The sequence below is a fragment of the Poecilia formosa genome, unplaced genomic scaffold, assembly GCF_000485575.1.
Source record: "Poecilia formosa unplaced genomic scaffold, Poecilia_formosa-5.1.2 Scaffold329, whole genome shotgun sequence".
Lineage (NCBI taxonomy): Eukaryota > Metazoa > Chordata > Actinopteri > Cyprinodontiformes > Poeciliidae > Poecilia > Poecilia formosa.
In genome coordinates, this window is record NW_006800268.1 from 581,955 (window position 1) to 594,070 (window position 12,116).

General features: G+C 40.4%; 1 protein-coding gene across 2 annotated transcripts in view; it reads right to left on the reverse strand.

Moving 5' to 3' along the window:
* Nucleotides 1–11,639, reverse strand: part of loxl2b (lysyl oxidase-like 2b) — a 44,436-nt gene extending 32,797 nt beyond the window's left edge. For both annotated transcript variants that reach the window (XM_016661452.1, XM_007573444.2), the window contains exons 1-3: nt 11,534–11,639; nt 8,960–9,319; nt 8,073–8,248 (exon numbers count right to left, since the gene is read on the reverse strand). In XM_016661452.1, the coding sequence (XP_016516938.1) occupies nt 8,073–8,248; nt 8,960–9,308 (525 nt within the window). In that variant the 5' untranslated portion in view covers nt 9,309–9,319; nt 11,534–11,639. The remainder of the gene's footprint in view (nt 1–8,072; nt 8,249–8,959; nt 9,320–11,533) is intronic.
* Between the last annotated feature and the right edge of the window lie 477 nt (nt 11,640–12,116).

Sequence of the window (12,116 nt, forward strand, 5' to 3'; positions counted from 1 at the left end):
AAAAAAAAAAAAAACATTTTAAAAAAAAAAAAAAAAAAATTTTAAAAAAAAGAAACAAAAAATTTAACTTTTATAAAAAGTAATATGCCTTTTATATTAAAACTGTCACCAGGTTGTAACAGTATAACATGAGACAGATAATCTATGAAAAGACGGATCTCATCCACCTCCTGCCTGAGATACTGCTGCCGTCTGAAGAAATGCACCACTCCCAACTAAAACAACCAATCAGAGCCAGGAGGCGGGTCTTAGTGCTGTCAATCAATCTGCTGTTGAACATGCTAAACAACTGAACATTACAGAAAAACCGTTTATCCACTGTCATTGGTAGCCATGCTAACTAGCCTGAGCAGGAAGGAGAGAATGAGCAGCGCCTTACAGAAGGTGATTGACAGCACTAAGATTGGTTGTTTCTAGTTACTGGGAGAAGGCAGATGAGTTTGATTCTTTTCAAAGATTATGTCTCATGCCATATTGTCACAACATAGTGACAGTGTCAACAAATATGAAAAAACAAAACAATTTTTCATAAGAGTTACATACTGCAGCTTTAATGAGCAGATTTAATCCTGAATGTGTTTGGTGTGATCTTCAGTATGAATTCAGTGCAGATGTGAAGCAAAAATATAGTGAGCAAATTTTTTGCAATGACTGTCTGACCAGGTGCATGGGATTCTAGGATCACGTGGTTTTTGCAGTTATTTACAGAAAACAGGGAACATTGCCTCTCACTTCCTCTGATCAGAACCATTAAAATGGGCCTTTTGTTAACAAACTGGAAACAGATGCTTCACAGCACTGGGACACTCTGAGCCAAACTGGAGCATAAATTACAGAGACAATGACTTAATGGAAATGAAGTGATTCAACATGGCATAAAAGTTGAAGCTTGTGGAAAATGACTGCAGTACTCAGGGATCAGAATGTCTCATAATGAGCTAAAGCAGGTTAAAAAAGAAGAAGAAAAAAATAAAAATCCACAGCGCTGCTTTCCACTGAGAGTACATTAGGCGTTTGAGCAATAAAAACTCACTTGAGCAGAAGGGCACAAAAAATTTTTGGAAACTGTTTCGCTCTCTGTGTTTGGCTCGTTTCCCATCATGCCCGGTCCGGTGTATTCGAGTGCGGGGACAGCAGGTCAACAAGCCATCTAACTTTAGGTTGTGCGGTCAAATCTTTAATGTGAATCGTGTTTGCACCGGATAAAATCCACACCAGAAAACCAGCAACACATGGCTCTAATCCTCAAAGGGAAGGGATACAAATGCAGGCATCCACCAAATGACTCCTAATCCTAATTACTGAGAGCACTGCGCTCTGAGCCAGCGCTGAGCGCCGTCCTTAGACAAATGTTCTGAATGTGCCCAACACAGCAGCCTGATACCAGAAGGCCAAGCAGTTCCAACACTGAGATGATATTAGTTTGGATTTTTCTCTCTTCTGTCTTTCAAATGAATATTTCCTCTACTCTTTGTTTAGCTTTAATATGTTCAGCTACCATCTGAATTATAGAGACTGCATCCAGAATGTACAATATATCACTGGCATAAAAATCAGTGTAAACTATAACAGGGATGTTTTGCTCTATATTCCAGTAATGTGGAGCAAAATTCTGCATTCCAAACAGTATTTGGAACCATTTTAATGCTTATTGTAACTACTAAATGTTTTTAATGTTGTTAATTAACATTACAGTGTTAATGTAATGTGACATTAGCTTTGCATTGTCACATTACAATGTTAATGTCACATTACCTCAGTGCGATGATGATATATTTACAATATATCACGCAGCTCTACTCCTCATGATAAATATGGACTTTTAATAATATTACTAAAACATTTTATTTAAAAGTATCTTGAGCAGCGTAACAAAAACAAGATAAAACAGCATGCGCACACTCTACTAAAGTCAGTTACTCTCCTATAATATGCACCATTTACTGCTTCATCCAAACACAACATTTTAGTTTGCAATAAAATGTTGATTGGTTTTAAAAGCATTTGTTCCATTTGTAAGCGGGCACTTTTAGTTTACTTTTGAATTTTTATCAACTCATTGTTATTTTTTTATTGCTGTTATTGTTGTGCTTATGATTCTTGTTTCTTTTCCTGGCTTTTACCTGCCGTGATCTGTTTGGTTCTTTATGTCCCTGTTCAGTTTAAGGAAGTTGGCTCTGCCTCTCTACGCTCACTGACACAAACTCCCAAAGTGGAGGGGAAGAGTGGGATTAAGAGGCAAAGCAAAAAAAACAAAAGAAAACAAAAAATCATATCAATTCAATCACACATACATTCAAATCGGTCCTATCAAACTGCACAGTCAGCTCTGTTAATTATGCAAAGTGATTTAAAAAATTTCTAAGGAAACTCAGCAGATTGCATCGACTCATTGACTTGGAGCATTTACTCCTTCTGGACCAGCATGTAGCGACGATTGCCTGCGCTGATGCTGCATGCATGGAACAACAGTGGAGAGGAAAAACTCCCCTTTAACAGGAAGAAAGCTCCAGCAGAACCAGAACTGGGCTCAGTACAAGCCAGGTTCGACCACAAGCTTGAGAAGACAGAGCAGAGACACAAAAAAGAAACGGGCGAACTGACACAGGATTATTTCTGCATTTTCAGACAATTGAAGGTTGAACCTCAGAAAAACTTTTCATGATATGAGGATTTCATATCCATCAATATCAATAATTATTGATTCATTCTTTGTTTTAAATATCTGAAATAAGCCCAACCTTTGCCCTTTGCCCTTTCCTTTGCCTACATCTCCCAGAATGCTGTGCAGTTCTGGGTTAGAGTTCAGTGAAATTATTGAAAGTTCTATCGGATGTGTTTTCTATTTGTCTATCATTTATCATGCCCCAAATCAGAATAAACTGGAGGTCAGTGGACTTCTTCAAAGCCATAAATGGACAGATAAGCAGGAAGTGGAAGGATGAGGTGACAGCGACTTCAGAGCAGCACAACTGACGGTCACTTTGTGTTGTTTACTGGACTGCTGAGAGAGACAGAGCCGAATGCAAACCAAGGGAACCTCAGACCGCAGAGCAAAGTCATGGAATGACATGTTTACTTTGTGTCTGTCACAAAATGCCAGAGAATGCAGGAGAACGTGAACGGGGCTGACGTGGTGAGCAGCGGCAGCCGGGAAGGCTTCACGTTTCACCTCCGTCTTACCTCACTCTCTCGCTATTTCCTGTGTGGGTTATTCTGGCTCACCTGACAGAGTCTCTACAGCCTAATAATCATCCCAAACCACTAAAACCCCCCAGCAACATACAGTTCATGGCTGCCATTACAACGCGCCTGCCTGGATGATGGGGCCAGGCCACAGCGGTGGAGCGCTGCTCCCAGCTGGGTGTGTTTTACACACTGGGGGCCCATCTGACTTATTTCAGTAAATGGAAAAGTTGAGTCTGAAGGTCTTTTTTGTTTGGTTTTGTTGGGTTTTTTTAGGCCATCATCCCAGTCTGGCTCCATACGTCTAGACATGTCCATCTGCACTACGTGGAGAAAATCATAATCTACTTCTTGTCTCTAAAATCCAAGGACATTTCCTTCTACAGAGCCAAGGTCATCTATTAGCACTCCTGGTAAACACTAAGCTAAACACCGAGAGCTTTCATTTAGTGAGGGGAAATAATCCTCCGTTAAGAAACGTCTTTAACCAAATTGTCGTTGGGAAGATGGGACCTGCCGCTCTCAGTAGGGCTGCACCGATTGTAGTTTTCTGACCGTTCACTGACTACCAATCTTTAAAAAGCTATTTTGGCCAATACTGATTTTTTTTTTTTTTGATCTGAAATATTGATAAATATTGCAGTAAAGTTGCAGAGTTGGCAACAGTGGAGTGATTTTTATTAACTGTGATCACTGCTGACCACTGATCTCCCAAAATTAAGAAAATCGGGGTCAATTTATTGGCTGGCTGATTTATCGGTGCACCTCTTCCCTTCAGGTGAAAATTTCCATTTGTGAACATTTTTACAATTTTCACAATTGGAAAAATATTTCTTTGTACCTCCAGGCGAAGTATTGTTAAAAACGTCACAATGCAATTCACTTTAATATTGCTTGAAATACTTCAATATTCATTTTGTAGTAAGTGGTACACAAATATTCCATCTTTTTCCGTTTATTTCTCCAAATAAATATCAATTTGAAATAGTCTGTGAATCAAGTAGCCCTCCTGTCATGCCATGGTGGGCAACACCGTCGTGAGCAGCTCACACTACCGCTATATCAGCTGTGTGTCATATGTGTCAGTTCTTCATCTTGAGTTTATTTGCCGTCTGAAAACAACTACTGTTGGGCAGTATATTAATAAACTAAATCAGCCTTTCCAAAACAATATCAGCTGTTCAGATGCACAGACGTTTCCCCCAAAACACACTAAGCAATAACACCATGGAACAGTCCATACAACAACACTGTGTCTGAAACAAAGCCCTCTGTGATCTGAGTTTGTTGATACCATTTTTAACTCAAACAGGGATGTCAAAGCAATCAGTTTAGATTAAAATATCCTAACTCAATTTTTATGAAATGATTGGGACCTTAAAGGGACAGTGCTATGGGTTTTCCAGCCACAATTAAGTAACTATGTTACCTTCAGTTGTTATAAAAATGCTACAAATTTCCAATATGACATAAAATAATTTTGACTTTGTAATTAAATACCTTGAAATTGGGCCTCTGTCTCTTTAAGAAAGTCCTGCTCTTTCCAACACTACACCTTCAGGGAGTCATCACAACATCACTTTTCTATTAACGCTTAAACAACATTTTTACCTGTACTCCTATAAAGAGCTCAGCTGATGTTCTGTTCTACCAAGTGTTTGCTAATTGATGCTGGCTAGTCTTAAGGAGCTGAGTGGGGGAGTCACGTGGGAGGTGGAAGCTCTGAAGCTCTGAAGCTTGGAAATGGCAGCTCTGAGGGGGAGCTGAACCTCAAAGGCGGAGTTAGGCCCATCCAGGCGTTATGCACAGCTGAATGGTTGCCACAGGAGATTACATTATTTCTTAAACATGCATGAAAGAATCAAAGCAAAACTCCTGGAATAACATTATAACATGATGTAAAGCTCAAAAAAGTCGATTTTACATAATACTTCCGCTTTAATAAATCTTTTATATTGACTTGATCAAATGATGTGACTTATCAAACTTGCTTGGCACCACAAATTCAAGTGTGGTACCATAGTTACTAATTGCTTGCTTCATCAATGCCCATTACTTCCTCTTAAGTTAAACTCTACTTTACATTCACTATTAATTCCTGGAGGAAATGTCTGTGTTAGCTCCTAAGCTTCCCAAGGAGAAGCAACAAAAAAAAAAAGAAAAAGAAAAAGAAAGGATAACAGAGTCACAGCATTAAGTTCGATCTGCAGTGAGCTCACAACGTTGGAATGTGTGAGGCCTGCAAGGAGTGCAGAACACATTGGACTGGCAGTAGTAGCTTGGAGCTTGATGCTCAGTCCGGTCTGAAGGGTTTTAAAAGGGTTGGCTCGACAGTTACGAGCACAAACACTTCATAATTACCTGTTCAGCTTCACTTTCACTGAGACGTTTAAGACTATTTTTAAAGGACCCTGGGATTAGCTATCAATTTTGAGTTTTGTAGTACAAAACCCAAAGAGATTGTTTTAGCAGTACTGTTTTCTGAATCCTGAGCTACATGGTCACATCTGACAGGAACATTCCAAGTACAGCCTCAGTAATCACTATTCTCGGATTTTCCTGTGGAACGTAACCCCAATTTATTCATGGAAAATCTGTCTATTTGTGGATCACAGCCTGGTGAGCTGAAATGACTGGGCACAATGCTACTCGACACACTATTGGCTGGAGTTTGCAAATTCACAACAATCCAGGAGCTACACTTATTTTATTTTATTTTATTTTCCGTGAAGCTGATTAGCTGTCCCCACCTAATCTTTTGTCCAAGTGCGCACAAAAGAAGACCAAGATGTTAGCTTCAACAGCAGTGTTAAAGCAAGTTAAGACGGTGTGTGTATTAATGCTGCTTAGGGCATATTTGGTGTGTGAACTATTACAACTAGAGGAAGCCTCAAGTATTCATGGATTTGAACTATGCACAGGCAGCTGTGGTTCCAAATCCCTTTGAATAGCTGGGGTCCACTATACTGAGGTTTGGGTTGGGTAAATGTTTATTGAATACAAAAAGTCTGACTAAGAATTTCCCTTGTAGGGATTGTGTAGAAATCCCCTACTGTAAGTAACATTGTGAATATGAAGCATCAAGACTTTTTGACTTCCAACATATCAGGAAACTTTAGCCTTAAAATTTGACGTCATTCATTTTTTTTAAAACAAAACGTCTTTTACGGTCTTATAGTTTGATAGAATGGCATCACACTCTTTGTAAAGTTCTCTTAGTAATTGTTTTATCTGTTTATATCCATCTTGTTTGGAACAATATCCCCACAATTCCTACACAGAGACCGAGGTTTCCAGAGGGTAGGGCAAGGCCATACAGTCTATCCCCTCTAAATTTGAATGTTACCCATTTACATTTTTCTGACAAGGATTCAATCTGAGCTGTCCCTTGGATAAGTCAAATCTTGCAGCATTTTTTCTTTACCTCTACTGTGCGCTGCCTGCTATGGTGCATTCAACACACAAGACTCCTTTTCTAATCTCTTGTGCCAATTCTCCATTTATCACGGCTTCATCATACGCAGATGGTGCAGTCAAGAAATTGGAGGAAACTGGTCATATTTTAGAAATAGAAAAGGAAAAATTAAGCCTGAGAAGCCACTGTAGACAAACGGTATCTCAGGGCGCATTCACAGCAGCCCTGCTTTAATGGAATTCTGGTTTGTTTGGCTAGAAAGGCCGGCTTGGTTGAGAAGGTGTGAATGCTCAATCAAACTGTGACACAGACAAAAGAAACAAACTCTGGTTCTCCTACAAACCTCGGCCTCTGTTCAGTTGAAGTTAATTCTGGCACAGTTCCAATGCATATGTGAAGGCAAGTGGATCAGAGACAGCTCTAAGAGCAGGAAGCAAACTATAATACAGGGCATTCTGGGTAAATAGAACCAAAACAAAAACGAGAAATGGCTCGTGGCTTTCTCCCAAATACAAAAGAGAAATCCTTCAACCACTAAAATCTGGTGCTAGTCCATTTTTGTTTACATTTTGTGAAGATGGAAGTTGCACTCAGTGTATTCTTCAGCAGTTTTCTTGTCACTTCCTTCAGTAGTTTTTGGTGCAGGCAAAGGGGTGAACAAGTTTTTCACTTAGTTTGGATTGTTTGACATAGTGCATTTTTAAAGTAAAACGCATCAACTGAAAATGTAGCTAACATTGCAACTTTGGCCCCTAATTGAACTGAGTGTACTGGACTACCAGGTGTGAAAACATCCTTAATGACTCTGAGTTAAGCATTGGGACAAAAACACTATTTTGTGCTTGAAACCCTTTCTACAAGCTAGATTTTTGAACTGCCTTGTTGCTGAAAAAGTGCTATATAAAAAGGATCTTCTTTTTTTGATAATTTTACCAATAATAATAGAAGAATTTCTGTCTTTGTGAGAGAGCTACAGTTTAGATTTGTTTTCAACTTTCAGAAAATCAGGAATTCTGTTTACTAACCCTACTTTAGAGACTACACAATCAGTGACTGCATATTCACCACAAGGTCTCATTAGGGCTCATGATGAGTTTTATGGATGTAACAAAATCTCTCCCCATTCCTAATTAAATAATTCATAACAAAACCCTATGAAATGTCTTTGCCAAAGAAAACTTGAGTGTTTTACTCTTGACACCCTTTATTTATGTAGGTTCTTCTATTTTGAAATTAGAAGGGAAGTACAGTCATATTCAATAAATTAGAATATGAATTCAGAAGAGGCCAGTTTGTCAGGTTAAATAACAAGCTCAAATAACAAGAAAAACATTACATTTTTAAGCTGTTGGAGAGAAGTTACATCAGAACAAACCACAAGCACCGGCTGGTATCTCCGAGGCCCACGGTCCACAAGGACAATAATAATAAGGAAATATAAAAAACGCATGCAGCTTTTGGAGAAGATTACCTCCACATGATTGGGCAATGTGTTGACAAATTTAAATCCAGGGATCCTGCGGTCGCTGCACACCACGCCTACATCTTCGGTGTGTTTGCAGTCAGAAACACCAATCCCATTGGATGGACACAGAGCCAGCGTCCTCTCTTTTCCAGTGCACTGGAGATTGTCAAACCAGATGGGTCCTTATGGGATAAAACAGAAATGAAGGTTTCATCATATTAGCATTCAGCACTCTGCCTTGGTTTGGTTGCCACAAAATATTTCAAGTTTACACCAAGGTTTTGCAATATGCAACATTTTCCCAACCAATATTCATCAAGTGACTGGTGACTATGGGTGATATACTCGCACAGCGGACATTTTCTAGGCAGAACGACACACTTATCCCTTGTGGGGCTCCCAAGGGTGCTGGTGCCGATCTCCAGTGAACGAGAGGCAAGTTAGACCTTGGACTGGTCACCAGTCCATCACAGGTTTAGGGTACTATTTAAATAAATTTATTTTTCTATAGGATGCTGCCTTTCTGTTATAAGTTTGAGTAAATAAATCACTGCTGAACTTGGAAGAACTCTACGGAAAATAAAAGCTTTGGTTGCAGCTGGAAGGAGTTTGCGTGCACCATTAAAAACGGAATTTGTTTTTTTGTTTTTTTTCCATGGGCTGCATCTTGTGGCTTCAGTCAAGCATTGTTATTAATTAAGACAGCAACTCAAATGCCAAAAAGAAAAAGAAAAATCCCTCTTAAAAGATCAACTGGTGAATGGCTCAGCCTATTATCAATGGTTGATAAATTTGTGAGGTCGCCCAGCCTTAGTTTACGCACCTGTGGGATGTAAATAAATGCCATGTACAAAAATAATACATGTCATGTATTGAGAATGTCTGTGCCTTACCTTCTCCTTTCCCATATTTAGAAGATGGGACCCATGAGACTGCTTCCTGATAGCCCAGTTCCTTGCACACCACCTGGGCACCATGGATGGTGAAGTCATCGTCGCAGACAGTACCCCATGTACCGTTGTAGTAAACCTCAACTCGACCCTCGTTGTGCTTCCTCTTTTGTCCTGCTAGTCGGAGCTGAATCCTGGGGGTATCTGCAGCCAGGACCGGAGGGGTGTACTGTTCCTGTTCAGGGTCTGGGTAGCCCGGTGGGTATCCGAGGTATTCGTATTGGGCGTGGGCCAGCCTCAACACCACCAAGAATATGCCAATGCAGTAGGATAGCTTTTGTTTGGCCAACATTTTGATAGGAACTGTTAAAATAAAAATAAGTAAGAAGGAGCAGTCATTAAAAGTTGCTAGCAGTCGATTAAAACTTGGGACGATATTCGCCCCAGTTTTGGCCTAAATTTCCAGTCAGATAAAGTCGCCATCACTCTGCACTATAGTCAGCTGGCAAGTTGGGTCGGCACAAAAATCTGCCAGTGTTAGGCAGAGTGAAGATTTAGTCTGCAGGTGAATGAGTGGAACTGACCCGACCTGACCCAACTGCAGTCACAGTTAAACAAACTGATAACCTACTCAACTGGAACTTCACTAATAGACATTGAAAAAGAGAGGCTGGAACAGAGTCAGTTTGTGGGACAGTGCCTGTTTGGTGTCACAAAACTAAAGGTTTGCAGGGTGCCAGATCATTTAGTCAGCTTTGCACAACCTTTTTTGAGTTAGCTGTTATCAAAGAGTGTAGGGTGTTTTCACACCTGCTAATCTGGTAGATTTTGTTCGACTAGAGACCAAAATTGCCACATTTTTTTACAGTTTTGACTGGTGCGGTTCACTTTCACACTGCATTAGATGAACAAAATCCTTTGAGCTACCAAAAACCACTAAAGGAAGTAACACAAAAACCTCAGAGGACGACACTGAGCATCACTTCTTTCTTCATGAAATGTAAATGAAAACTGAGTGACATCAGATTTTAGTGATTTAGTCATTGGTAAAAGACAATGAGCCATTTCTCCCGCTATCGCTAGAGTACTGTGTTTGTTTTGGCTGTATTTCCCCAGAACGTAGTCCACTGTAGTCCACTTTTTTGGAGAGGTCTCTGGTCCACTTGGGATCCTCATGTACAATTGAACTGCACCAAAGTTCACTTCAACCGAGCCCAGGTCTGTAGGCGGACGAATGTTCACCTTCCTGGTCTTGTTCAGAGTTCAATTAAACCTCCCCAAACAAATCAGACTTTCTGGGCAAACAAACTAGAATTACAGTGGACTGAACAGGGCTGGTCTGAAATCACCCTAAAATATGGCCGGTGAAGCAACCCTGTCCTACAGGTAGAACAAGGAATGAGTTGGATCTACAGAGACACCACCTCACATCCCAGAAGAACCCACAGGACCGGTTACATATAGTTCCCAACTGTCCAGTTAAAGTCTTGGACAACAAACACAGTTTGAAAATGTTCTGTCACTGCAGCTAGTGGATGTCATGGGTTTTTTTTTAACTGTTAAGCCTCACATGTAGAAACAAAACAAGTAGCCATAAAACAGGATTAACATGTCATTCCAGAACCAAGAAAACATCCACTACTGGACTGAAAAACATGCAGGGAACTTGTGTTATTGGATGACTTCACTGCAGATGTGCCTGTCCTGTGTGGTGTGAAAACATCTGGCTGCAGACTCTGTTTTCCTCACTGTAACGTGGCAGCAGTTACACAAGCTGATCCGCACACGGGGAACGGGTGGAATGAGGCTCCGGCCTCTGGACGGGCGAACAACAGCACCGCCATCATTAGGCAGTTGGTTGTGCTTTGATCCAAGCTGGGTTTTCTCAGCGGCTCTCTCTTCCCACAGCGATCATGAGGCATGCAGACTGGGTGACGCTGGAGCTGAAACATCTGAACACATTGAGGCTGTGCACGATTTCCTTCGGTTTGAGGGAAAACTAAACACGGATCAGAAAACCTGAAATATGAAACAGGAATCACGCTGTCTGATATTTTCCTGTAGGAGCTCTGCTCTAAGGAGTATTTAAGGGTTTGTTGTGACGCGAACATTTTCTCCCGCCGGGGATGGAAGAGGTTTATGGATTGACTGAAAAGGTCAAAATGTCAATTTGAAGAATCCCAGCAACTCTTTGAGTAACCCTTGCCAAACAGTGCAAGCAGCCACTAAGAAGAAAAAGTTAAATCACTTTGTAATTACAAGCAGTCTCCATTTTAAATCATGTTAACCTTGGACTCTTTGAATTCATATTGCATTTATTTGATGAAGAAACAGTCAATAATAGGCATAAAGAGGAGGTCAGGGCATGTCAACTAAAAGTCAGGCGTAGAAACAGACTCCTTGGGTTTTGAAATTATTTTCATCATGCTCTTAAATTGTGTTGAAATTAAAGCAGTGCAGAGTACAACACATAAGCATGTCATGCACAGAATAAATGAATGTTTGAAAAGGTTTTTTAAAGACGGACTCAAAGTTTGGGCTCAGAGACTGAAAAGTTCCAGCTGCAGCTGAACTTACTGTAATTTCCCCCTCTGGCGAGATGAAGCTCCGTCTCTGGATCCTGAAGTCAGCTGCTCCTCCTTCTGCCGCGCTCCGAACTTTCACTGCTCTTTATGCAAATCAGGGCCGGCAGAGGGAGTGGCCCCAGCCACTGAGGCCCCGCCCACTGACCCTGTCCGATAATAGGCTCTCTCCCAGCTGCAGCGTTACAGAACAGTTCTGGATTCAACTGCGCAGCATGCTGCCTCCAGTAACTGTAGAAAATTTGACAGACACTATAAAAACGTTACAGCAACATTATTGTCAATAGCAAACAACAAAGTCAATTGTTACTTTAGTAAAGAAGAAATTAAAACAGCAATTTATTCAGTTTCCTTTTCCCAAGCATCTCAGAAAACCCAGTAAAACCTTCCCAAACAAGGCTACAAATAAGGGTTTCAGCAATTTCCTTCTTAATAAATTTGTCACTTCTCAAAATATTTCTTTATTGTGAACCTTTGTCCAAAGCAAACAATAAAAAAACAAACATTAAAAACAAATGTTTCACCCTTTCCAGTGACATCAATACAAACAGACACAGGAAGTGCACAAAACACAGAAC